A 24,994-nucleotide genomic window follows, 5' to 3' on the forward strand; every position below is an offset into this window, starting at 1 on the left:
AACGGTAATACGAGCTATAAAGAGAGAGACCAATCACTGAGAATATCCTAAAAAGATTTATTGCATAGATCACCAAACGCCATTTGAGTTTATACGGTGATCAACAGCAATTCAGTGGACATGATTCACGTTGTCTATCGCCTCTTACAGAATTAGTTTACCGACTTGTTCCAGTTTCTCGGCGGGTCTTGTTTAAAACCAGCGCTCAGTATCTTGCAGTGCTGAGCCGCTGGAAACCACACGAGCGCTTCTTCAGTGACAAACCCAGAATTACCAACCCGAAGCACCGTGAACTTCGACGGCAGGAAATTCGATCTGAAACCGGCTTCGTAAATAGGCCCATTCATTTTCGTCGAGGCTCAATTTCCTGACTTGTCATTCGTGTAAATCATTTTTTTTTTTAAATGTATAGGCTCATCACGCCGCGTGTTTAACGAACGGAGCCCAGCGAGAAGAGGTAAACAGAACAGGATGCACGAATTTCGAGATCTGAGATATAAGCTTACCCCAGCTATGGCCCAGATCAAGGATAAGAGAACCGTCGAACGAAAGACAACACGTGCAGTCCTCACTAAAAACACAGCTACCCGGGCTCCACATTTCAACGGCAATGTACTTCAAATAATTCAAGAGAAATACCCTGAGAGAAAAGTGGAATGTTAAGCTCTTTTCGTTCACCTGTGGCAAATAATTATACCCCAGTACCCCCCCCCCCAGATTCTGCACGCCTGGGAATGAACGCGCTCGCCGGAGACGCGCTGTCCGCTTATTTATAGCCCAGAATAAAATGGATTTTCAGGAGCGGCGATTCAGATCTTATCAGCTATTTAATGGATGGCGGCGCGAAACGCCAGATCATCTTTCACAATGAATTCGTGAAACATTATTATTATTATTATTATGGTGGGTTTTTTTTTTCTTTGCCACCGGTGTCATTTTTCAATGATTAAATAATCACGTCACAGATCAAGTTAATTATGTGCCATTGAATTGGGAACAATATCTGTGACCTTTCACGAACGAGACTCCGCATGAATACGAAATGAATTTTTATAGACCTTTTTTGTAGATTTTCTGTTGAACGATCTCCTCGCTCAGAATATTTAAATCCAGCGCTGGCGCTTTTTAACGCGACTGTAGTCGTATTTTAATTGGGAGCCTCTTGATTAAAAGATTGAAAGCACACACTAAAAATGTCCCGACATCTTGCCCACTCGCGGATAAGAGTCCCCGTCACCCAGATCTGGCCGATAGGCTGGGCTGAGGGATAAAAGGACACCTCACCTCAAGATCACACATGGTCTGCACTGTTCCTCCTCTTTTGGTATGCGTGTTAATGCACAATACTTTTGACTATTTTAAGGCAACCGGTGCGCATTACATTCTTAGTTTTAAACGGGTTATCATTCTTTATATGGTCAAAACAACACGAAAACAATATTAATCGAATTTTCCTGCCGATACTGTGCACCACCAGAACAAATGTTTTGCTCTTCAAGATAAAACAACGGTGTTAACAGTGACACGCGCAAACCCCTATTATTCATGACGCATCGCCGAACAGTCCCTGACGTCGCTGTTATCAAATCCAGCAAGACTTTTTTTTTCAGCTATACTGTTCGAGTTGGGGATTCTCCTTAGCCAAGCGCTTGTGTCTGCAGTTCCAATAGATACACACAAACCGAGACCGCCCTGCCCTGCCCTGTCACCATCTGTGCATGAAGGAAACTCTCCTTTCTGCAGGTGTCGTATCAGTTGTCTTCGGGACCACTTAAAAGTTGTGGCGCTTTTCCTACAGAACGTTTGAACCAGAAAGGCTTAGGCGACACTACATCAGAGCCGAGGGAGGGACAAATCTTTGGGCATTTCTGTGATGTTGCTTCGGACACTGTCCGAAAGTGTAGGTGCTGAAAGGGGCGTCCAATCGCGTCTCGTCCCCGCAATGCGACATCAGAGGAACAGAAGGGAGAGGGCGACCCCTAGTGGCAGGTTAGGAGAACAGCACTATGCTTTGCTCACGCACGTTTAACTTGATATATATACGAGATGCTACTTCCTCGCACCAAACACGTCCTCTGATTATTATATCGTACACACGTACACGTTGCGACGTGTCGTTTAATGGACACCATAACGCAGCTTCCAGTCTTAATATTTATGTTACGGTTTATGGGAAGTTGAGTTAATAACCAATTCCAAAACAGAAAACGAAAACCTGGACTCCCTGTGAATTACGGAGGGCCTTAAGATTTTGCTCATGTGTAAATTAAGATGTAGATCTGCATATTCAGGAACGGAAATATACCGGTTCGCTTGTAGCTGATTCCACAGATGGAGAAAGACCTGCCGACCCTCGCCAGGTGTTTGCTGTCAGGGCTCGGCAGCGGTACCTGTAAGCCGGCCGTGCGGTGTGTAATCGGGCCTTAAGGACGCGCGGCAGGTGGACTACAGAACACGCAGGGCCTGTAGGCAAAGGGCACGTGACCGCCTGCAAACAGCTGGTCCACATCTGGCCGCGCCCGGCGGGCTGAAGCCCCCGAGCGCAGAGTCGGCTGCTGAAACTATTACACCACACACCCTGGATGGTCGGCTGAGGCATCGTGGGATCGCCCAGTGAATCGCAAACCGCAATGTACTTTTCTGTACGAAGTTCATATCTTCCTGCAATTCATTCTCTGTCTGCCGGCTCCTCTAAATCCGAATTAAGCTGAACAGAACTTTACATTTAGGGCAGACATGACTGTAAAGCAGTCAAAACAGATGGTGAAAATGGAGCTCGCTTTAATCTTGGAATTTATTATATGATCTAATGTACGTAGCTGGAACCTTTTTTAAACGTAGGGTAACAAAGAAATTGTGATGAACGTGAAACCCGATAAAGGCGCTTCCACAAAGGAATGGGCGCTGTCTGTACCACACAAATCGGTTAAAACACGGAATACTAATAAATGAAACACGACCCTTTTCAGCGGAAGAACGAGATGTTAATTGTATTGTAAAACATGCGCCACTTTTGTACCAAGAAATAAGCGACAATTTTCCCGTTTCGTTTAAAACGAACAGGTCGAGGTGTAATTGAGAGCTGAATCATCATGCTGTACTATAACCCCCTTGTGATGGAACAGGAGCGACCCCAGAAAACGGTGTGTCGAAAACAACACGACTGAGGTTCAATACCTTTTTGTGTTAAAACCAAAACACAGACTCAGTCATATACATACAATGTATTTCTCATCAGAGCTCAGAAGCTCGGCAACTCTGGGCCTGATCTCAACTGGACGGGTGACCTCTCAGGAAAACGTCCAGTTCATTCATCTCTGCTGTAGAGTGAGGCTCGTGGGACGGCAGGTGGCGCTCTTTCCTCCGCACGGGCAATTCCAATCCTTTGCCCCAGAGAGCCGTGCAGTGGCAACGTGAGGTAGGTGGCAGATACTCTGGATGAGGTTCAACACGGGCTCTGACTTTGTATGTGCAGCGGTGCGGACGCCCGCGTCCCTGGCCACTGGCCGCACTCCTACGTGTTTAAAGAGCTGCGAGATCTAACGCCATTCGGCTCATTTAAATACGGAGTACGAAGCCGCGTGAACGAAACCGAATTGAAAAACAAGTTCAACTTAAGTCTTGTTTCTCTGAAACGCTCAGCAATCAACCGAAAGCTAGAGAGGGGAAGAGGCTGTTGGCCCTGAATCAAGCACAGTCGACACTGTATGTACAGTAGTTTCACTTCTCCAAATCAAAGCCACAGAGCGTGTTCTCCCCATTTACCTAAACATTTCTAAAATTAAAAGGGGGTCATTTTCTTCGAAAACGGGATGTGTGCTCAAGTACCACCTCCTGTTCGGAGCAGGCAGCTCAAGCCCTCGAGCTGAAAGGTGGCTGCAGTTTTCCGAGGGGTGTGAACCAGAGGCTGCAAGTCTGCAGTCTGTGGCGACCCCCCGCCACTTCATTTCTCCTTAAAAGAGACAAGGACGGTTCATGTTATTCCCCTCAAAGCAGGAGAAATTGATTTCTTTAAGTGCCCTGGCAGTCAAGCATCCGGAGAGCATGAGATATTTCCCGACTCATTTCGACCAATTTTAGCAGCTCGAGTCTTTGATTGAGAGCCGCATTCATCGTCATGGAAACGGACCAGGACGGCCGCCCGGTGTCTGTACTTGGGGGGGCTGTTCCAAAGCCTTCCCCAGGAATAAAGAAAAGCATTTATTTCCGATTGCACGGGCCCCGTATTGTCACTTTCTGAAAGGGAGATCCACACCTCTTCGCTCGAATTCATTCACCGCGCTCCAATCTCAAATCTAAAAGACGTAATAGGCCCGCGAGTCGATAGTGCTCTTGCAGGGAACTGAGGCTATTAGTGTCTCTGGAACAGCGGGAACAGATTGAATTTTTGCTACATACAGGATGCCGCTGGGCACAGAAAGCACATTCAGACGGTATGTGAGCACCTGCCCAGTCTACCTCCTGGAAGGAAAGGAGGTGTCGCTGGGTCTGGGTGTCATGAGGCGTTGATCACCCGTCATGCTCGCTTAGCTGCGAGCAGCTGACTGAATCTCATGCCAGGATGTCATGTGGCAGGGCAGGGCAGGGCAGGGCAGACTGTTCCAGACTCTCACAGCCCTCGGCAGTCTCCTGCTCGTAGTCCTCACAGCCCTTCCCCCCCGGGTTCCCCTGAATTTGTCCTTCACCGCTCCCAGAGAAGTCCGCTGTGATGGCAGGACCTGGAACACGTCCCTCACAGGCCCCTGACCTGTTAGTTGTTCAGTGACATGCTGGGTCACTCTTCTCTGGGACACGGCTTCACAGATCCCTGTCCCCACACACAGCGACCAGAACTGCACACAGTGTTCTAAGTAGGGCTCGCACCAAAGCATCGCAAGGTCTTGACAATTTCACACTATTATTAAGTGTGGCACTTTCAGATCTAGATCTGAACTTTCCCGATGGGGCTTTTTAAAAAAGCCCGGAGCAGCGGAGCGAGGACAGGGCAGAGGCTCCTCCCTCGCCCCTTCAGCTCAGCTCGGCCCGTGGCTCCGGTAGCAGGAGGGGTCGGACGTCGAGGCGCTCCCCTGGGGCTTCACGACTCAGAACCGGGGTGAGGGGGTGTTTAGAGTGAAGGCACGCACCACCTGGGCAATAGGATTCATGCGAACTGAATAGCCCGCCCCCCCCCCTTTAAACATCTCTCTGTGTATGAGGTTCTACAATGGGCCGAGAGTCAGCATTTACTCTAAGGCAGTTCAGGTGGGGAGCTGCGTCAGCATGCGTAGGCTGCAAAGGAACAAGTAATAGGTTTATTCCCTGCTGAAAAAAAGAAGAAAGAAAACAAAACACTGTGTTTTCTTTCTTCTTTTTTTCAGCATGGAATAAACCTATTACTTGTTCATTTACTCTCAGGTGCAGGCCAGGTGGTGGTTCTGCCTCTCCACACTGCTGGGGTTCTCGGGCTCGAGCCATGTGCGTGTCCGTCCCCCCTTCCAGGGGCTGGGACTGGATCTCAGGGCGCGGCCTGAGAGAAGGGAAGCCAGCCGCACGAGTACCCACACCCTTGCCCCCGTGCCATGCACCGGCGGGGAGATGGGGGGGGGGGCACAGCGCCCTCTGCAGGCCTGCCTGGCGGAGGAGGGACCCAGGCTAGAGCAGTGAAGAGGAAGCTCACCGGGCACTGGCTCTCTCGCAGCACGCCGCCCCCAGATCCCCCCAGCCCCCACCGTGACAGCTCTCGGGTCCTGACTCAGAGAAACCACAGCTGCTTTCACTTCCTTCGGGTAGCCCAGGTCTGCAGGCCTCCTGCACGCACTTTAGCTCACAAGGAGAAGAAAGAGCACAGCAGCAGGGTGGCGCAGGTTCCCAAACCCACCGATCCTCAGGGCCAGCGTGTGTTTGCACCTCTTCACGACCCCTGTGGCTGGTCACTTTCCCCAGCTTGTTTCCTCCACGCTTCCAGAGATTAGCACACTTCACCAACAGCTGAGAAATACAGGAAGGGGAAGCTGGTTCTTCTGACATTTCACCGAGCGTGTTTACTGCATCACACAATCTGCCGAGCGCTAGAACAAGGAGACAATGGATCTCTGCGACATCGCCCCCAAGTCAAAGCAATGAAAACTTGGACAAAAATGACTCATTCGCAGATTTAAAAAAAAATGTGACAGGGATTTTACAGACATTTGTCAAGTTTACCCAAACATCAGTATGAGTATTCCAGGTAGTTTTTTTTTTCCAGACAGAAAAACATTTTACACCTGAGAAAAAGTGCTTCAGAAGGTGTCACACAACCTGGGTAGAATATATGATATTGTGCTCTTTAATAAACGGAATGATTTAATAAAATGGAAGGAGAGCAAATGTTCCTGCAGAGTATTTAAACAAGATTAAAGAAATCATGGAAAGTTTTTGTTTCAGTGAAAGCAGTTCAACGTTGATTCATTATACAAGTTACGCATAAGGTTTGGAATTTATTTGCTTAAGATACTGCTGCTATCTATTGACAACCGGATGATCTGAATCATGTGGAAACTTTAGAGAAACAAACACCACCTTAGCAGCGTCTGCACAGACGTGCACAAAGACACACGCTGCCAAAGGCACCGACAGCGGTTTTCACACTGAGAAGTCGTGGTTCGTGATTAATTGTTCAAAGAAACAGGAAGCAAATATTCATGAGCTGCATTTCAGGAAATAAAACTACAGCCATGTGAACAGTGTTTCATTTTTAACTTCCTCACTGCACAAGATTGACCCTCACTGCTCCCGCTGGGACTCCAGCTTGTAGAAGTCAGGTAAAAGAATTCTTTTTATTACATTATTATCGGTGCCAGAATTAATCAGGATCAACACAGAATAACCTTTATTGCTATTGTCAGTACTTAGTACTTAGTGTTATTGCCAGTACTGTTCTCATAGCAAGCAGATGGACAACGGGAGCACATACATTGGAAATATAATTCAGTCACTGAAACGTATATCTGCTGTCTGAATGTGGTTGATTTACAGAATCTGACTGTGGATCTTTCAGGTTGTGCTCAGTAGCAGTTTTTTCAGCTTCATTATTATTGTTTGTTACTGTTTATATTGTTCCAGCATCTGTTTATTTTCCTTGCTTTTGAGGAACTTGCCACATGAATAAAAGTTGAACATGTTAAACCTTTATTTAAGATTTACAGTCCAGGAACGATGAGTTTTAACACACAGGCCCAGACAGCGCCTGTGATAAATCAGCTCTTTTCAGAATGAACAGTTCCCTGAAAAGGGCTTCCCAAAACAGGCAATCCCTCCCACTTTTCAAACCAGCTGAATTCCCAATTCATTGATGGATTGATTTAGATGTATCATTTAATTTTTAGCTGCTAAAACATGCACATTTTAAATTACCGGCAATATGTAACTGTGAAATCTCTTGCATTTTAACATACATCCTTAACAATCATGTCATTAGCTCAATTAATTTATAGCTCAGCTGCACAGAAAACCTGTTGACACTCAGTTGACTAACATCAGAATTAGGAAGCCCTGCACTGCAAGCAGGTTTCACAGTGTTGAACTGTTAAAGGTTATAAATCAGAAATCAGACAGCTGTCAATCACTGAATATGATCCTAAATAACTTGCAGCAGGACAGAAGACGATTGCTGGTGACTGGCACACTGTGGCACGGGGTCTTTCGGGCAGTGCTTCTGTGTCCTGGCTCTGGAGAGCCACTGTTCTTCATCTCCCAGCTGCCATTCTGCTCTTAACCGCATGTGACCATAAACATACAGCACGTGAAAACAAGCTGTAAACATCAGCCACCTGAGACTAAAGCTCTTTATGCAAAGGCAGTCATGTGTATAGAACTGGACCAAAAAAATCTCAGAATTAAGCTTTTCATTGCAAAAAACACAGTAGAAGTGTGTTATTTTAGGAGACGATACAAAGCGTTCAAGGGATAAAGTTTAGAAATGCAGAGCAAGAAGAATCCAGGGATTTCCAATGCAGCTTCTCAGCTCAATATACTGGAAAAGGAAAAATGTGTCGTTACCCCCAAAATGCTATCATAAAGACCAGAAAGGAGAAGACTAAACTGTCTGAGATGTCAGAAAAAGAATCATTAACCACACTTCCTCATTTTCGATGAAGTACAAGTTGCTTTCACTCCTCGGCGGTCAGCACTCGATCTTTACCCGCCCACCCTGAGTCCGCCAGCAGGGAAAACCCGTATGATCTCTCCTCACACCCTAGACAGCAGGAGGCGCCAGAGCGCCCTGCTCCGTTCTCACAGGCAGACAAGGGCGCTTCTACATCCTGCGCGTGAGCTCATGCACACCGTGTTTCAGAGGATAGAGGACGGCAGTTCTCAACACCGGTGCAGGAAACAGCTGCTTTCATTACACACGTTACTTCATTCACTAAATGTGCTACTTTCATCTGCATATGATGTCCAATAATCTCAAGGAGAACCCTAGGAATACCACCCTGTATAAAAAGCAGATGTTTAGAGTCCCTCAACGCAGATGTAACAAAATCAGAAATCCCTTCATCACACACTCAAACTACTCAATAAATAATCACACAATACAGAAGTATTGGCCGATGGGCAAGTGTCATTATTGATTAGTGCATGATGACTTTGTATGGGTTGATGTCTTTAATGTAGTGCATATACGCTTTGTGTGGTTTTCCATCCAGCCATTGTCTTACCACTTTATCCAGTTCAGAGTCGTGGGGGAGCCGGAGTCTATCCCAGCAAGCAACGGGCACAAGGCAGGGTACATCCTGGGCGGGATGCCAGTCCATCGCACGGCACACCCATGCACACACAGAAACACGCACACACACACACACACACACACACCAGGGCCAGTTCTTCCAGAAGCCAATCAACCCACCAGCCTGTCTTTGGACTGTGGGAGGAAACTGGAGGAAACCCTTGCAAACACAGGGAGAACATACAGACTCCACGCAGACAGCACCCCGTGCCTGACATTGAACGAAGGGCTCGAGTGCCGTGAGGCAGCATTGCTAACCACTTCACCAGCCTTTGCCAGCTTCCCTTTAGTCTAATTTGTGTTGTGGATCCACCCAGTGAAGGTGAACTCCTCTGAGATCCGAGGGGGGAGGAAAAAGGAACCGATACTTATTGTTAGATTTTCATTGTCAGTTTCGTTTTCACCCAGTCTGCTGCTGGGCAACGCCTGTTCTCCCCAGAGCACCGCGCTGCAGTCTCCTGTTCCTCAGCTGAGTGCGGCTGGTGACAACGCCCCTGCAGGATGTGGAAATCCCTGCTCCTGCTGCTGGCGATCGCTCAGCGGGCTCTCGGGGCCTTCGGGGCCAACCCTGGCGTTAAGGCCATGCTGACCAGCAAAGGACTTGAGTACGGTGAGAGGCCCAGAGCTCCTGCCGGCCGAGCTTAACGCCCTGAGCGGAAATTCAGCTGAACCAGCGACTTGCTCGACTGGCTCGACCTGCTCCACCGGGATATTTGCAGCTTCTTTTTCTTTCTATTCAAACGTTCGGGATGTTATTTTTTACTAATGAAATGCAATAGCCAAGAAGCAGCTTCTGAGCCAAAAACAGTCATGAACCGCTCAGGGGTCATCCAGGCAGTTGAGGGGTTGATTGCGTATCGGAGCCCCAGTTTTGTGACTGGGGACCCCTGCTTTAGAACGCACCAGGATTGCTCTTTATATCACACTCTTTTGTAAAGCGATCTGATCCAGTTCCAGCTTTGTGAGCTGCAGGACATCCACCGACAGCGGGCGCTGGATGGGTCTAGTGTGCTTGACGACAGCCACCCTGCACAAAGTACACAGTTTAAGCAGCACTGACTATGCTTTCATGCTTATTACTTGCAATCTCTACATACGCCTGCTTCTCAAGAAACATGAAATTTCTTGGCATAGACCTTCAGAGCAAAGAGAAGCTTTCCTTCTCCTCCGGCTGTGCGTTTGACATTTTTAGAGAGCTCGTGAAACAGCCTTTAAAGAGTGTTTGGTTTTAACCCCCTCCTCCCCAGGGAAGCACGTAGGAGCCAACCTGCTCCAGGAGAAGCTGGGGGCGCTGTCCATCCCAGCCGTGCAGGGGGACATCAGCATCTCCCCCTTCGGCTCTGTTCACTTCTCCCTGGACAGGTAGGAGACACCGGCAGACACTGCCCCCTGTGGCCAGTAAGAGGAATAACCTCACCCCAGAGGAGCACGCAGCCAGGTGTGTCAGCAGCAGCCTCCACGCACAGATTTGCCTTAACAAATAATTTCTTTTAATTTTCTTTACGCACGGCATTTGTCTGTCTGGCCAGCAGGGGGGGGGGCATCATGTTCAAAGACATTACTAAGCAAAAAGCGTTGCCGCTTTCGTCCTTCTCCAAGATGTCATACATGGAAAAAAAAACACCGATTTTCTGTGCGGTGGCAGATTGTGTGGCAACGCCCTACTCATGGCCCGTGTGGTCCCAGTAAAAGCCATCCAAGGCACTAATCCTTTTGCCCTTTCCAGCATGCAAGTGTCCAAATTCAACCTCCCGGAACCCACGGTGGAATTCTCCGAGGGCAGCGGGATCAAGACGGGACTCGCGGGAATGAACATCGCAGTGCATGGCAACTGGCACACAAGCTACCAGTTTATGTGAGTGCCGCCCCCCCTGTGGCTGTTCGTGGTACTGAAAAGCAGCAAACCTAGGTCTACGGCGCCCGGAGGAGCCGTCCTTGGAGAATACGGCTGCAAGGCGCTCCTGAACCACTGCGTAAACCGCGTTCTTTGCACGAACCTAGGCAGCTGTAAGCTCTCGCTTACTGATTGCAACACCTGCCGAACAGAGCGAGAGTCACGTTGCCGTTTTCCTTCTGTCGGCAGAAAGGATGGTGGCACCTTCGACCTGGCCGTTTACGGAGTGGGCATCTCTCTGCTCCTGTCGCTGGGCAGCGATGAGGCGGGGCACCTGTCCGTCTCCAGCTCTATGTGCGACTCCACCGTGGGCAGCACGGACGTCTCCTTCCATGGGGGGGCCAGGTACAAATGATTAAACTTGGGTTTTTAAAACCTCAAAAAGCAAACTCGGTACCTGGGGTTTCACCTGAAGCAGATGGGGGGCAGATCGGGACAGACGGCCTCTGCAGCACCCCCACCTAGTGGTGAGACAGTGGAAGTACATTTTTCTGTATCTGCGCCCACACTGCAGGAGCGAATGTAATGAAACTGTCTCACCACTAGGAGGCACCTTAGAGGCACATCTTCCAGACCTGAGTTGATGAACATTAGCTTCAAGCCCTAAACTAGGCCTCTACTTGTCTAAGCCTTCAGAAATATTACCAAATATTTTGGGGGGGCATCGTTCCGGGCGGAATTTTCTTTGGAGGTCCTTGACAGGATGGGCTTAAAAAACACGGAGTCTGATTTTACTTAAAAAGGAACATGGAAGGTTTACAGGTAGTAACAGCTGCATAATTTACTCTCTTTTTAAGCTTTATTTTCAGCTTGTTCATCGGTGAAATTCGAAGAGTAATCCAACAAAAGATTGAAACTTCGGTACGTTATATTAATACTTATTTCTACATGTTTGCAGTTCTCAGATTGATTTTTTTTGTAGTAAAACAAGGGTGGGAAAACCATGAGTATCTTCAGCGCATACTTTTAAACTGCAATCCGGGAAGCGCCGGTAGTCATTCAAGATTTCACTGTTACTTAATTCGTTGTTTTGCATTCAACAGAATCAAAGTGAATCACTTGTTTTTATCGCATCTTTATGGATTAATATTTAATAATAAATATTATGGAATATTTAATTATGGAATCCGTTCACACTCGTTAGTTTCTATAGTTGGTTCTATAAGGATTTATTTTAAACAAAAGAGAATCGTGCCATCGTGCGCTGATCGTTCTTTTCATGCCGGTATTTTAAGATCTGCCCGATGATCACGCAGTCGGTCGACGGCCTGGAGAGACACCTACAGGAGATGAACGGTACTGCAGCGTCACTGTACTAACAGTAGGGGCGCCACCAGCCCTGGCGTTGACGAGATCATACTCTTGAAACGAATACCGCCGGCACCAGTTTAAAAATAAGACGTTATATGAAAACCGCCTGCGCAGACTGACGCACAGGACGGGACAGACAGAGACGGATGAAGACGGAGGAGACGCAGGTGCAGACGGGTAGATTCTATCCGGCCTAGTCGGGAGCATCGTCTCACAGTTGTGATTTCGCTCATAGTTTCTTTCCAGATCGACCCCTACGTTCTCATCGAGATTCCCCTCCTCAGCGCCCCCCTGGTAGGAAATTCAGATATGGAGCTGGACTTAAAGGTACGAAGCCCGGTTCCAACTGGCAACTTTGAACTTACACGTATATACTGTTACTGTATAGTTCGAGGCTGCAAAGGAACACGTAAAGGTTTCTTCCCTGCTGGAAAGAGAAGAAAAGAAACACAACGTTTCGGCTGTGGAGCCTTCTTCGGGGGTGAAGCCGAAGGGTCTTGTACCCGAAGGAGGCTCCACAGCCGAAACGTTCCTCCTCCTCTTTTCGGCATGCAAGAAACCTTCAGTCGTTCCTCTGTGGGTTGTGTGCACGCTACACAGCGGCGCACCCCTATAAAATAACCCCCCGCTTCGCAGGGAGAGTTCTACAGCACACGGGGGCACCCCGAGCCCCCGTTCCCGGCCGGGGCGTTCTCTCTGGCCGCGCAGGAGGGGCGCATGCTGGCGCTCGGCCTGTCCGAGTTCTTCTTCAACTCCGCCGCCTTCGCCTACATGGCGGCCGGCCTGCTGCAGGTCAACCTCACCGACAGCATGGTGAGTCCACCCCCCTCCACCGCCGGCTTTCCCTTCGGATTTATTTATGTCCAGAGAGAAAAAGTATTTTTCATTCGCAGAGGCAGTACGCAAGCAAATCGCACAGGGCCGACAGACACACACTCACGCCAGGGCCAGTTTCCCCAGAAGCCAATTAACCCCACAAGCACGTCTTTGGACTGTGGGAGGAAACCCAAGCAAGGATGGGGAGAACATGCAAACTCCACACAGACAGCACCCCAGGGACGTAGTCCAGAGCCCCAGCACTGCTAAGCAGAAATGCTAACCACTGTGCCACACATTTGGCACACAAAACATTTGGAACAAAGATCTGAAAATCCTTCTGAATCCCCTACACGGAAGAAATTAAGTGCTTAATCGATTAATGATGTCCCAAGCTCTCCCAGTCTTTAGAAATGTAGTTTAATGGGACCAGAGCTGGGGAGTCCTGTCCTAAAGCACCACCACAGAGGCTGAATTATTTTGAGAGACTGTGGGGGAACAAAACGTACGCGAGAGATGGGTTGGCACAATCAGCATGTCGTGACTGTGCCCAATATCCATCTTTTACCATTCCAGCTTCCCAAGACGTCTCCAGTGCACCTCAACACCTCCAGCTTCGGGGCCTTCGTCCCTCAGGTACAGGACCTTTCGGCTTTCACCCCGGAGCTGGGGGGACACGGCTCGGCGACCCCGATTAACGAAGCGATTCGATTAAGCCGAGAAGGGCTGAGCCTGAAGTGAAAAGGGGATCACGTGCCACTCCAGAGCCACGGGTCAGCCTCACTGCCAGTCTGCGGTGAATCGCGAAATGCTACAGTTCCATGTTATTATACACGTTAGCTGTACTGATAGAAATTTAATTATTCCTTGTAAAAACAAATCTGCCTTCATCCAAGGAAGTGCAGCTCCAGTGCTCATCCAGTGAGCTCCGGCCTCCATCCCCACCTCTGACCTTAATCTCCTGATTGCACGATCCGACTGGGATGAAGAGTCCTGCTTCTTTAGGTCGGAAGCAGTTGCTCCTTGTAAAGCCCAGGCAAAAATCCCGTAGCAGGACCTGCCCCTGCCTGTACCCTTCCCGTTCAGGGTAGTTAGAACGATTCATCCAGCTCGGATGCCCCGTTTACACACCTCCTCCTTGTCACCCATCCGAATGGGGGCAGGAACAGCCAAAACTGCAGTTGAGTGCTCTCCTGTCCCCTCCGTCTCCCCACAGCTGCCCAAGATGTTCCCCAACATGCTCATGACCGTCCAGGCGTTCGCCAGCAAGCCTCCCGTGGTCTCTCTCCAGCCCGACAACGTCACCATGGGCTTGTCGGGGGCAGCCAAGGTCTTCGCCATCCTGCCCAACTCCTCCCTGGCCCCTCTGTTCACCCTGGAGTCGGTGAGCACCTGCGGGGGGCTCTGGGGGGCGCTGGTGAGGCCGGCAGTAACACGGGGCTCAGCCAACGTGTGTGGTTACTTTCACCCAGAGGAAGAGCAGGGATTCTGCTGCAGCGACCGCGTGATGATCATCCCCTCCAAGCAGCAGGAATGAGGACCTCAGAACGAATTTTTCGCAAATCCCATTCATCCTGAGTTTTTTTAAATGGATAATTTAACTGTTAACCATCACATCACATCATCCTAAGCCTCTCAAAGGGATGTCCCAATGCTAAGCTCTCTCATGCCCATGGCAGGCAGAACGCAGTGGTGTATATTCAGTGCCTGATCCCCCATCAATCTCTTCTCTCTTGAAGGAAGCCAGTCTCGATGCCAAGGTCTTCATTTCGGACATGAAGCTGACTGGATCTCTGGCTCTGAGGAGGTGAGCATTCTTGCCGCCCCCTGATGCTTCCTGCGAAGAGCCGATACACAGAGAAAAGCTGGGGCCACTGCCTGTCCTGTAGGCTCTATACAATAACACCCAGAACATGTCATGTAACGAGCAAATACATTTTCACAACACCAGCCCTAGCTACAGAACGCGCAGTTTGAAAAATGCTGGGGATATTCGTGTGTTTATGTTTTTTGGGTACAAATTGAAAAGGTTTATAAATGTTGCAATTTAATCTCCTGGAGCGCTGTAGACATGAGGCTACATAAAGCCAGATTCAAAGGAAGTGAGATCTTGAAATCTTTAGAAGCTGTACAGTATGTCGGGTCTGAAAGATGATCGGTCTAGAATTCTTAGGTCTCGTTCCGTCCACAGCACCCCAAGCCCACCTTTCTACAAATCCACCTAGTGAAGAAATCGTCAAATCACTTTGGGATTTTCTTTCTGGATGATGCAGAAGTACGGTTTATGTGAGTGTTTGCAAATTCTATGCAAGATGTGTTTAAGTACTTATAGCATCTGCCTTTTCTCTGGCAGTTTGACTCTGACCCTGGCGGCCAGCGAGGTGGGAGAGTTCCAGGTATGACATCCCATCCACGCCTCAACCGTCACAGAGAACATACTGAACAGTGCTCTCCTGCCCTGATCATATTGTACACGGACTGCGCCGACCGATTAAATGCAATGATTGCAATGTTGAGAGAGGATGTTGTTGCAGAAGGTCCCTGAACAATCTGGTGCAAAGCGTGCCAAAAATTGCTCAACGCAAATCTGCGAACGACAGCTGAGCCCGCGACTGCTCATCACACTGTTGTTGTTTTGCAGACCACACCCCTGGAAAACCTGTTGAAGATGGGGGTGCAAACGGTTGTGCTGCCCAAAGTGAATGGTAGGTGCACCGACTGCCCATCACCCCCCCAGCAGCCAACTTGGAAAAACCTATTCTTGCATAAGGAACATGCAGTAATTCTGCATGAGCACAGGGCCTGGTGCAGGAGTCTGCTACCAAATTCTTGGAGAGTCACAGCTCACTTAGTCTTACCATCTAGGTTATGCCTAGATTTCCCCTCTCAACACAAAGGATTGATCAACTTACTTGAGCCAGTAGTGTTCCCAGTTTAGCTCAGTCCTTCCTTGAGGGACAAATGTCATTCAGCCAGACTTCTAAGTTATTTGATTTAACTGCCTGCTTAGCTAATCAATCAAATTGTTCTAAGCCCTCAAAAATCAAAGCATAAAAGTTACCTATTAAACCTGCTATGTCAGAGTTCTCCAGGACCAGTGTTAGAGAACCTAAAGCCAGGGTCTTCAACCCTGGTCCCAGTTAAATTGCTCTTATTGACCACCTGTTGGAGATTATTAGAAACATTAAAAAAAATGATCAATTAGGAAAGTAATGTTTCAATGAAGGAACATCCTTCCAGGAGGGATGAAGGATTTGCTCCAACTCTCAAGTCCTGATTTGATCACCTCTTTACCTGATCGTCGTTAACCTGGTTCAGGCCTTTAGAAATGGAGGATTTAAAGAGGACCCGGACCTCTCCTGGACCGGGGTTGGAGACCCCTGTGCTGGGGCACTCGAACATTATACCATGCTTCTGCTGTTGAAACACTTTAGTAATTCTTCAGTTATAATTATACGAAAACACAGTAAAAATCACTTGCTAGCAAACCACCCAAAATTTGACCTAAAAAGAATGCAGAGTGTCTCACGTTTCAGGGCTTGTCACTCTCATCTAAAAACTTTCATATGAAAGAAAAACCTTTGGTATTCAGCCTCATGAAAGAAAGTTTCCTGATTATAGAGCAGGTTACTATAAAATTACAATTTTCAGACAATGGCATCTACACACACACACACCAGCTGTTTGCTGTGGTCACACATTGAGTTTTCTTTGTGGTTTTAATTGTTGCTCAGCTAAGTCAAACCATTATTTTTGTGCTTTGTGCTATTTCAGAAAAACTGAAAGCTGGATTCCCCATCCCTCCCATCTATAACATCAGTTGTGTCGATCCTGTACTTAAGGTCAACCAGGTCAGTACCAAACGAGTACGAGTTCAGTAAGCAGTACGCAATGCTATTCACTCTGTTGAACATCACCTTAACCAGGGGACCTACCTGCTGCTTAAAAGCTAGTTGAGAAGTGTCAGAAGGGGGCAGGCTGGCTCCACTGAGCTGGTCTCTGCTTACAAACTAAATCGGTAGAATTGAACCATGTACCGTACTGTTCCCATCAATACCAAGTGTACACATTAATTGCCAGACAGCTCTTCCTGTCATGTTTGCCATGTCTCACCCAAAATCACTTTCTGGGAGTGGTTTCTAACATTACATGAGCCTTAATTCCACCACCTACCACCAAGGCAGAACAGTCTGTTGCCTGAAAGTTTAGGCCTCCGTTCACACACCTGGCTACAGGACACATTCAGGGGGTGGAGAAAGAACGGGGTGGACCGGCCAGGGCCAAGCTACACCACTACTGTAAGATCACTTGATTAGCCCTATACAATTTCTTGCATTAGGAACTTGTCTTTTCACATAGCCCAGCTTACCCTCCCTAAGACACACAGGGAGAGAGAAGCCTGGTGTCAGCCATTGTACAGCGCCCCTGGAGCAGTTGGGGTTAAGGGCCTTGCTCAGGGGCCCAAGGGAGTAGGAGTCCTCTGCCAGCTGCAGGATTTGAACCAGCAACCTTCTAGCCACAGAGCCACCATTCCACCCATTGCTGGTATAATAGCACCATTGTTGCCACTCTCTCCTAGAGTTTTTTTTACCTATTACAGGTAATGGGGAATCCCACTACCACCACTAATGTGTAGCCCCACCTGGATGATGACACTTTCTGAGCTAGTTTAAATTAGAAGTCCTGCTCCCCAGCAGATCAATTCATCTCAGAAGTGATGCTTTAAAGGTGAAAAAAGTCCCATTTACAGCATTTTCCATCTTACAACCTGCATTTAGTATAGACAGGACCAAGTGCAGTGTGTTGCCCACCAGAAACAGAATTAAAGAGAGATGTGCTTCCCTCAGGGTTTTGTGACTATTGCCACCGACGCCCAGTATTCTTCATGAGCAAGACCCTGCCAAGACCCCGTACAGGAACAAGTTTCCTTGCTGAACTGCCAGCATCAACATCGACTGCTTTGTAACGAATCTGGGGTCAATCATGAACCGGAATGATGCAATTCGTCGTTGGAGGATGCCGAGCTAGAATCAGTATAGCTGCACAGTTTAACTGGAGCAAGAATGATAAGACCAGTGCACAAATTCAAAACACATTTCACCTGTAGTAAAATTAATCGCTATGGCATCGATACAAGTTGTATTAGAATACAAATCAATTTTACAGCAAAAAAATCAGCCAATTAACCTTTCTGACAAAATGTGGAGTTTCATTGTACTATGCAAAACTGACATTAAAGACAGTAAATGAGTGCTATGATGTACAAATGGTGTGGATCATTTTATATTCTGAATACAGTCCTTGCAAGGCTACATACTCTCCATTCATCAGCTATGTGAGCACTGTCTTGGGCAAAAGGTTTGTACTCATTCCATCGCCAATACAGGCAGACCAGGTTTGTCACTTTATTTTTCAAATAGTGATTTAATACAATTTCCAAGTTTCAAAGACATTCGACGCATAATCATTTAAAAAAACAACAGCTAAATATGTACAAAAACAAGTAAATGTTGTGTGGCGCAGGGCCACAGCCTCAGTCGAAGGCCGACGATCTTGGATCTTGTGGAACCCAAGACTGGTCATAAATAAGACTAACACCAGGTGGTCATGTGGCTTTACACACCTCCACCCACAGTGCACTGAGAAGTGTGTGAAGTAACAGACGCAACAAGAACAGTCAAGTGAAGATCGCATGAAAGAACTCCCCCTTGTTAAGCCCTCGGTCACAAGTCTTGATTACTTCCCTTTAAAACGTTAAGGCCAAAGCCCCCCCCCCCCGCCAGGGATGAGGCTCTCTGCAGCGTGCGTCCTCCATCAAAGCGCGAGTCTCCTCAGGGGGTACAGCCATGCCCTGCTCCAGGCGAGGGGGGGGGGGGGGCGGCGTGTTCTCATTGGCCAGGATCGGCGCTGGGAATCTCAAAAGTGGGGCGCTTGGTGGAGTTCTCCATCACCCAGGGGTGGGTGAGCACGCCCTGCAGTGGCAGTCTCTGTATGGGGTTGTGCTTCAGCAGCTTGTTGATCAAGTCCCTGCTCCCCTCGCTGACGAACGCTGGGTAACTGAACTCCACCTGCGAGAGAGAGATAGAGGGGGGGAGTCACAACAGGGGGACAGGCCGGTAAGGAGCAGCATGGGGAATTCAACTTCACAAAAAGCAACACACTTTTTTAAAAAAAAAAATGCATCTCTTATGAAGAGGGTTGGAGAGCATGTCTAGTTTGTATCCCATGGTTATGCAATAAATGCTCTGTGTACCCTGTGCATGCTGTAAATGAGCATGAGTCAAGCATGAGGTCCGGAAGATAAAATTACTAAGAGGACATGGGTTTGTGGCAGATGTTTAAATTAACTCCCACGATCCGAGCTTCCCGTTTTGTTGTTTTGAGGCTGTGCTCTCACTTGCAAACCTAACTTCCACATGTTACCCATCAGGTACTTGGCTCAAATTAAAATCCCAAGACAAAACACCCCCCCCCCCCCCAGCTCCAGGGGGAACCTCTCACCCTTGAGATCTTGCGGTACGTCTCCTGGTGGCTGCTGGTCTCGAAAGGCGGCTTGCCCACCAGGAACTCGTAGCACAGCACGCCAAGGCTCCACAGGTCCACCTTCTCGTCGTGCGTCCGTCCCTCGATCATCTCGGGGGGCAGGTAGTCCAGCGTCCCGCACAGCGTCGAGCGCCTGCTCGACACAGACAGCCGGTCAAGGCCAACAGCAGGCCCTTCCGGGAGCCTGCTGCCCTGGGCACGGCTAGACGCCGCTACGCTGAAGGCTTCATCACGGGCTGCTAGAGAACCGGCTTTAAAATGGTTGTTTCAGATAACTACAGAACAAGACCGTTCAAGTCTTCAGGAAAGTATTTGACTGAACTATGGTCTATGGGTATTGTTGCAGTGAAAGTGCATAATTATGCTTCTATGCAACCAGCTGAGTGCAGGGATGGAAATCTCCATGTTCAACTATGTTGTAACACACAAGCTAAACCTCAACACTAACTGAATAGTCAACTTAATACCTTTGGAACAGTTTTAGTACAGTTTAGTACCATTCACACAGCTGTATTCAAACAAAGATGGGCACGAGAAGGTCACTACATGCGGTGGAATGTCTGGCCATTAACCTCCTCCACTGTAAGCCCCCTGCAGTGCACGTACAGCCCGGAGACCAGGGCAGGCAGGCAGTTGGGTACCTGGAGGAAGGGGCGTGCACAGACCACCCAAAGTCTGCGATCTTCAGCTCCCCGTTGGCGCCAAGCAGCAGGTTCTCCGGCTTGATGTCCCTGTGGATCACCTTCTTAGAGTGACAGTAATGGAGGGCATCGGCCAGTTCCGTGATGTACTGCAAGCAGGCAAAAACAATTACTGGGTGTGCCTAGAATTTCTTCTAAAGGCATCATCTTTATGATGGAGCTTAAATGATGAACAATTTTCTTCGCTTTTAAGAAAAAGGATGTGAACCTAGAACAAAGACCAGCGGGCTGTGGGAGTGTGGGGAAAAGCCACAAGCCCCAGGTCTTTAGTCACAGTTAAAACAGGGGTGCATGCATGTTCACTTTGCGTGTGCCTGGGAGATTACCACAGGGTTGCAAACGCACAACGCCAAGTTGCAAGCAAGTGAATCGGAAGCAACTGGCTTGGGGCATGCCGACCCAGGGCTTCTTTCAAGCAACAGGTGGAGGAGGTCTTTAAATTGGTTGGTTAAAACGCCGACGAGCAAGCCAGGTAGGGCGAATGGTGTCCTCTTGCTCACAGCTGCTCAATGTTAATAAGTGTAGCAATTGACTACTAACTTCCAGCCCTTAGCCCCGCACACTTAAAAGATCAGATGACGACCCCGGCGGAGGTTCTCGGAGGCCCCCCAGGGGCTCACCGTGGCGCTGCGCTGGTCGTCGAAGCGGCTGCAGCGCTGCAGCTCGCTGTACAGCTCCCCCTTGGGCGCGTACTCCAGGATGAGGTAGACGCGCGACGAGTCGTGGAAGTACCCGTACAGGCGCAGGATGTTGGGGTGCCTGGTGGAGGCGGAGCGCCAGAGAGGGGGAGACGGGAGGCGAAAGTCAACCCATGTTTTTATAGAGATGAGAAGCGTAGGGTGAATAGCAGCATTTTTATATCTAAATGTTCAAACAGCATTGATTGCTCTGAACTGTCACCTCCACATTCATTCCTTCAAATTGTTTTTCAGTTTTTACTTTGCAGCACATCTCCCTGTAACTGCAACTAGCAGACTTCTGATGCAGATACAGCCCCTTCACTAGATTCAAATGCACGAATACATTCATAGCCCTCTGGGTACAGGACGGTGATCTTGATTAATTATGAATGTACAGTATCGCCAAACTGATAAAATACCAGCAATTACTTTCAACTGGAAAACATGCAACTATACACATTTCAGTTGGTCAGGATGGGTTATTAACCCCAGAGGGTGTCAAATGTTGATCGTGCTTGAAACCATCGAGGAAAAGCAGAGGATAAAATCTTAAGAGAAAGGCAGCTTACCTTATTAGATTTCTAGTACATCTATGAAAATGATTCAGCTTAAGGGACATCAAGCGACCAAAGACTACGACACCTCCCTGCACTCAGCTGCCCTTCACTCTTCACGCGTGAATGTTGAGAAGCTCATGAACACGGCGTCCTCCGGCGAGAGGAGAGGCCCAAGCAGCCTGCAGGGCTGCTGCTGTGGAGGTGTACCTGAGGTGCGACTGGATCTCCACCTCCCTGCGCAGCTGGTGCTCCACGCCCGCCTTCTCCAGCTGCTTCTTGAAGAGCACCTTCAGGGCCAGGATGAACATGGACTGCCGCTCCCTCGCCAGGTACACGTTCCCGAACTTGCCCTTCCCCAGCGGCCGGCCGATGTCGAAGTTCTCCAGGCTCCAGCGCTTCCTTAAGAAGGAGGAACAGGATTCAGGAAGTTCTCCTTTAGATAATACTAGAAGCGGCTTAGAAAATTCATTTCTCCTGGTCTAGATGTAGTGTCCCCCTTCACATGCAAGACGAGCAGTAGCACCAGGAGCAAAGTAAAGAAGTCGATTCTAACTGCTGGTTTGAGAAAAGGACATTGCATTTTTTTAATACAGAAAATGTGACCCCCCAGAGTTCAATTCCTGGTTCTTACTTAGAGTTAGAGTTGACAGAGTTCGCAGATCCAGTGGCCACAGCTTTATCTGCACAAGAAAAAGGACAATTACTACAGGGACATTCTTGAACATTAGTGTAAAAGAACATTTGACTTTGTGTGCAGATCCTTCATGTATCCAAGATATTTCCTTTATTAACATGTGCCTGTGCTGATCTAGAGCTCGTACTCCTGCCTCTCTATGCCCAATGGCCACCAGGTCTTGACTTGAGTCCCCCGATGTCTCAGACTGGACACTCCAGCACATCGAAATAAGTGAACTGCAAGTACCAGGGAGCTCTGAAGACCGATGCTTATTCTGAAAGTTAACGGTAATGCTCTATTTCAACTATCCCAGAGCTCATGTTACGTCCACCCTCCCTCAGACAGGCCCAAGCCCAGCAGTGTCACACCGCAGACTGGAGAAAGCAGTGCTGCCCACCTGTAGTTTTCTCCTGCGCGGGCGGCTCTGCAGGGGCAGGAGCGGAGGAAGAGGAGGAGGAGGAGGTCTGGCTCCGAGCGGGCGGGGGGGTGTTCTCCCGGGAGGCCTGCGAGGCCTCGATGCGCAGGGCCGGAGGCTGGGGCAGCTTCTGCGGCCCGGCGGGGCGCTGGACGCGCTGCGGCCCGTTGGAGACGCCCAGGGCCCGCTGGGAAGACGTGGACACAGCCGCCTGCTTGTTCTGGGACATGGGAACCCGTTTAGGGCCGTCGCTGTTGAGCTGCTAACACATGGGGAGAGGAGAGTCAGGGACCACACTTCACACGGCAGGTAGCCTTAATCTACAGCACTCCAAAACTCCTGTCCACTGCAGTTTCAAAACACCAAGCTTTCATTGGAATTAAAAAAAACAAAACAGATGTATTATAGAAAGCTTGGAAGCTAACTTAAGTGAAACAGGAAATGAGCCACAATTATCAATTTCCTAAGCCTTAATTAAGTTCAGTTCTGTGTCACAGCAGAACAACTGTTTGTCACCTAAGGAGATCAGACTAGAGAGGTAAGGCGTTTGCACACCCTAAATCCCAGCGAGCTGCACACCAACCGGTTTTCATTCCATCCCACTGTAATTAGATAATCACAGCCCTATCCGAGCTAATGCCAATGAGCTGCTTCCGGTGAATATTTGCATTGTGTTTTTAGTTAGGGATTTTATTTCACGTACAAAATACAACAGTTAAAGCTCCAGCATGTGTAAGAGCCGGGAACAAACAGATCACATTGATCTTATTATTATTAAGCGAATGAAGGGTTTGATTGTGGGACTAAGGGCTCGGCTGGAACACAATCCTGCAGGTCACCAGGACCAGGAACCACCGGACCAATTGCAAGCACAGATCAGAACCTTTTTTTTTTCCCCCCTGAGAATCGGTTTTTCATGGTTATACCCAAGACAAAAGATCCCCCGTTTGGGTGGAGGGGATAATTGTGTGCAAGAGGAAATTATCCATAAATTTGCGCCCTCCCGAGAAGCACACGTGATCTTTGCCCCCCCCCTTCAGCACGGGCATTCAGAAACGAAACGAGCAGGAATTCGGAAGTGGGTGCGAGTCTCCCCCTAGCGGCGATCCCGAGAGGCGCACGGCGGCAGCTTACTTTCGCAGTCGCAGGACACTGCGACCTCCTCACCGTCTTGGCTGCGTCCATCGATCACTGGAGAAAGGAGCGATGAAGGAAAAGAGATGTTCAAACGCTTATACTCGTCCTTAATTAAAAGAAAACGAGTTACGCTAAGAAAAATCGACTGTCTCCCTTAAAAACGCATGACGAAAGGATCTAGAATACAAACCAGCGTACCCATTTTATTAAAAAAAAAAACAACACGATCGCCACCACAACTAAAAATCCCAGGGCGACACATCTGCAGATAACACTCACGATTTTAATCGACGTTTGAAAGGCGTTCCGCTGCAGATAAGCGAATTCAGCTAGTTTACTGTTCAAGACGCATCGTTTGTTGTATAAACGCGTCTCCTATGGCGACGTGGAAACGGTACGCATTTTTCTGAACATTTTTCCTAAGCCTGAAGGGACACGACACCGCCACCTCAATTTCACTCACGGTTTTGTTATACATACAATTGAAAAATATTTGATTAGCAACTAGATTTCTCCCCAAAAGATACATATCCCACGCCGGACTGGAAACAATAACCAGCACATTATTTAAAAATACCAAGACTGCTAAGCCACAACTGGTTGACATATGATCATGATAGATGACAGATGATCATGATATAAACGAAAAAAGGCCACGTTGGTATTATAAGCGCTCTCACGTACCGCTTTCAGCTACTTGTTCAGGCCGAACGACGGAGTTCCGTGTCTCCTTTTCCTCCCACACCTGAACCGCGCTTTCTGCCGCGTATCTGTATTTTAAATCCTTTCAGGTACGTTACCAGGCGAATCCGAGAATTAGAAGAGCTTATTTCGAGCTTTAACCCACAGTTTCTTGCCGAGCCAGCCCGCAGGCCGCAATGCTCCTATCGCACGTCAGTACAATCTGTTTAAATTCAAATCTCCCTCTTTTAACTACCTTTAAACCTTCCCGGCGTCTGATTGGCCGAGATCAAACCACGCCCCTGCTCCCCATTGGCTAGGGCCGCCTTTCCAACCGCACAGGGCCGGTGTAAAAGGTGCTGCGATTTCCCACAGCGCCCCCTCCTTGTCGCCAAAGGACAAGTCTACGGCTGCTGTGCGGCGAGAACCATTTTCTCAAGACCGTGTGATCATACGGCAATTATCGTAATATAAAAATGAATCCTCGATGCTAATAAGTTTTTATCATATTTCTCAAACCTTAGTTTAAAAAAAAAATTAATCCTTTTAAATTAATAATTATTTTAATTTCCTGGTGATTAAGGGCTCAGTAGGGAGAAGTCCTTCAGGACCAGGTTAAAGAACGGCTGAATTCAGAATTTCCCAGCGTGCCTCCACTCCCCCATTACCCGTGCCGTTTCAAGTCGATCTAAGGCTCTCGTTCAGCTAGTTCTTCTTTATGAACCTATCGCAATCTGCTTCTGTAACATGCATTGTTCCAGACTCCTACAACCCTTTGTGTAAAGACATGCCCCTTGTACGGAGTACTAAACACAGCTTCCAATTGAGCCCCCTTCGCCG

The 24,994-nt window shown here is 48.4% G+C and overlaps 2 protein-coding genes across 4 annotated transcripts; one reads left to right on the top strand and one right to left on the bottom strand.

Moving 5' to 3' along the window:
- The first annotated feature begins 6,504 nt into the window (after positions 1 to 6,504).
- Positions 6,505 to 18,025, top strand: bpifcl (BPI fold containing family C, like). Of its 2 annotated transcripts, none has more exons than XM_088937511.1 (16): positions 6,505 to 6,779; positions 9,152 to 9,353; positions 9,991 to 10,105; positions 10,470 to 10,598; positions 10,827 to 10,982; positions 11,435 to 11,498; positions 11,873 to 11,933; positions 12,184 to 12,275; positions 12,585 to 12,761; positions 13,341 to 13,400; positions 13,981 to 14,148; positions 14,504 to 14,571; positions 15,118 to 15,160; positions 15,406 to 15,469; positions 16,539 to 16,615; positions 17,612 to 18,025. In XM_088937511.1, the coding sequence occupies exons 2-16, from the start codon at positions 9,245 to 9,247 to the stop codon at positions 17,651 to 17,653; spliced, it is 1,425 nt and encodes a 474-aa protein (XP_088793637.1). In that variant the 5' UTR covers positions 6,505 to 6,779; positions 9,152 to 9,244; the 3' UTR covers positions 17,654 to 18,025. The 2 variants fall into 2 exon arrangements, with proteins under 2 accessions (XP_088793637.1, XP_088793638.1); XM_088937512.1 differs by having other exon boundaries at positions 6,712 to 6,779; positions 9,183 to 9,353.
- Positions 18,026 to 18,156: 131 nt separating this feature from the next.
- Positions 18,157 to 24,379, bottom strand: aurka (aurora kinase A). 2 transcript variants are annotated; one of them, XM_088937618.1, is made up of 9 exons: positions 24,158 to 24,379; positions 23,471 to 23,527; positions 22,319 to 22,595; positions 21,877 to 21,925; positions 21,453 to 21,644; positions 20,629 to 20,767; positions 19,949 to 20,097; positions 19,266 to 19,440; positions 18,157 to 18,832 (listed from the first exon to the last, which is right to left on the bottom strand). In XM_088937618.1, exons 2-9 carry the CDS (start codon positions 23,519 to 23,521, stop codon positions 18,653 to 18,655), a joined length of 1,212 nt encoding a protein of 403 aa, XP_088793744.1. In that variant the 5' UTR covers positions 23,522 to 23,527; positions 24,158 to 24,379; the 3' UTR covers positions 18,157 to 18,652. The 2 variants fall into 2 exon arrangements, with proteins under 2 accessions (XP_088793744.1, XP_088793743.1); XM_088937617.1 differs by having other exon boundaries at positions 22,319 to 22,598; positions 24,158 to 24,235.
- Between the last annotated feature and the right edge of the window lie 615 nt (positions 24,380 to 24,994).

The sequence above is a fragment of the Atractosteus spatula genome, chromosome 19 (genome assembly GCF_055471065.1).
Source record: "Atractosteus spatula isolate fAtrSpa1 chromosome 19, fAtrSpa1.hap1, whole genome shotgun sequence".
NCBI lineage: Eukaryota > Metazoa > Chordata > Actinopteri > Semionotiformes > Lepisosteidae > Atractosteus > Atractosteus spatula.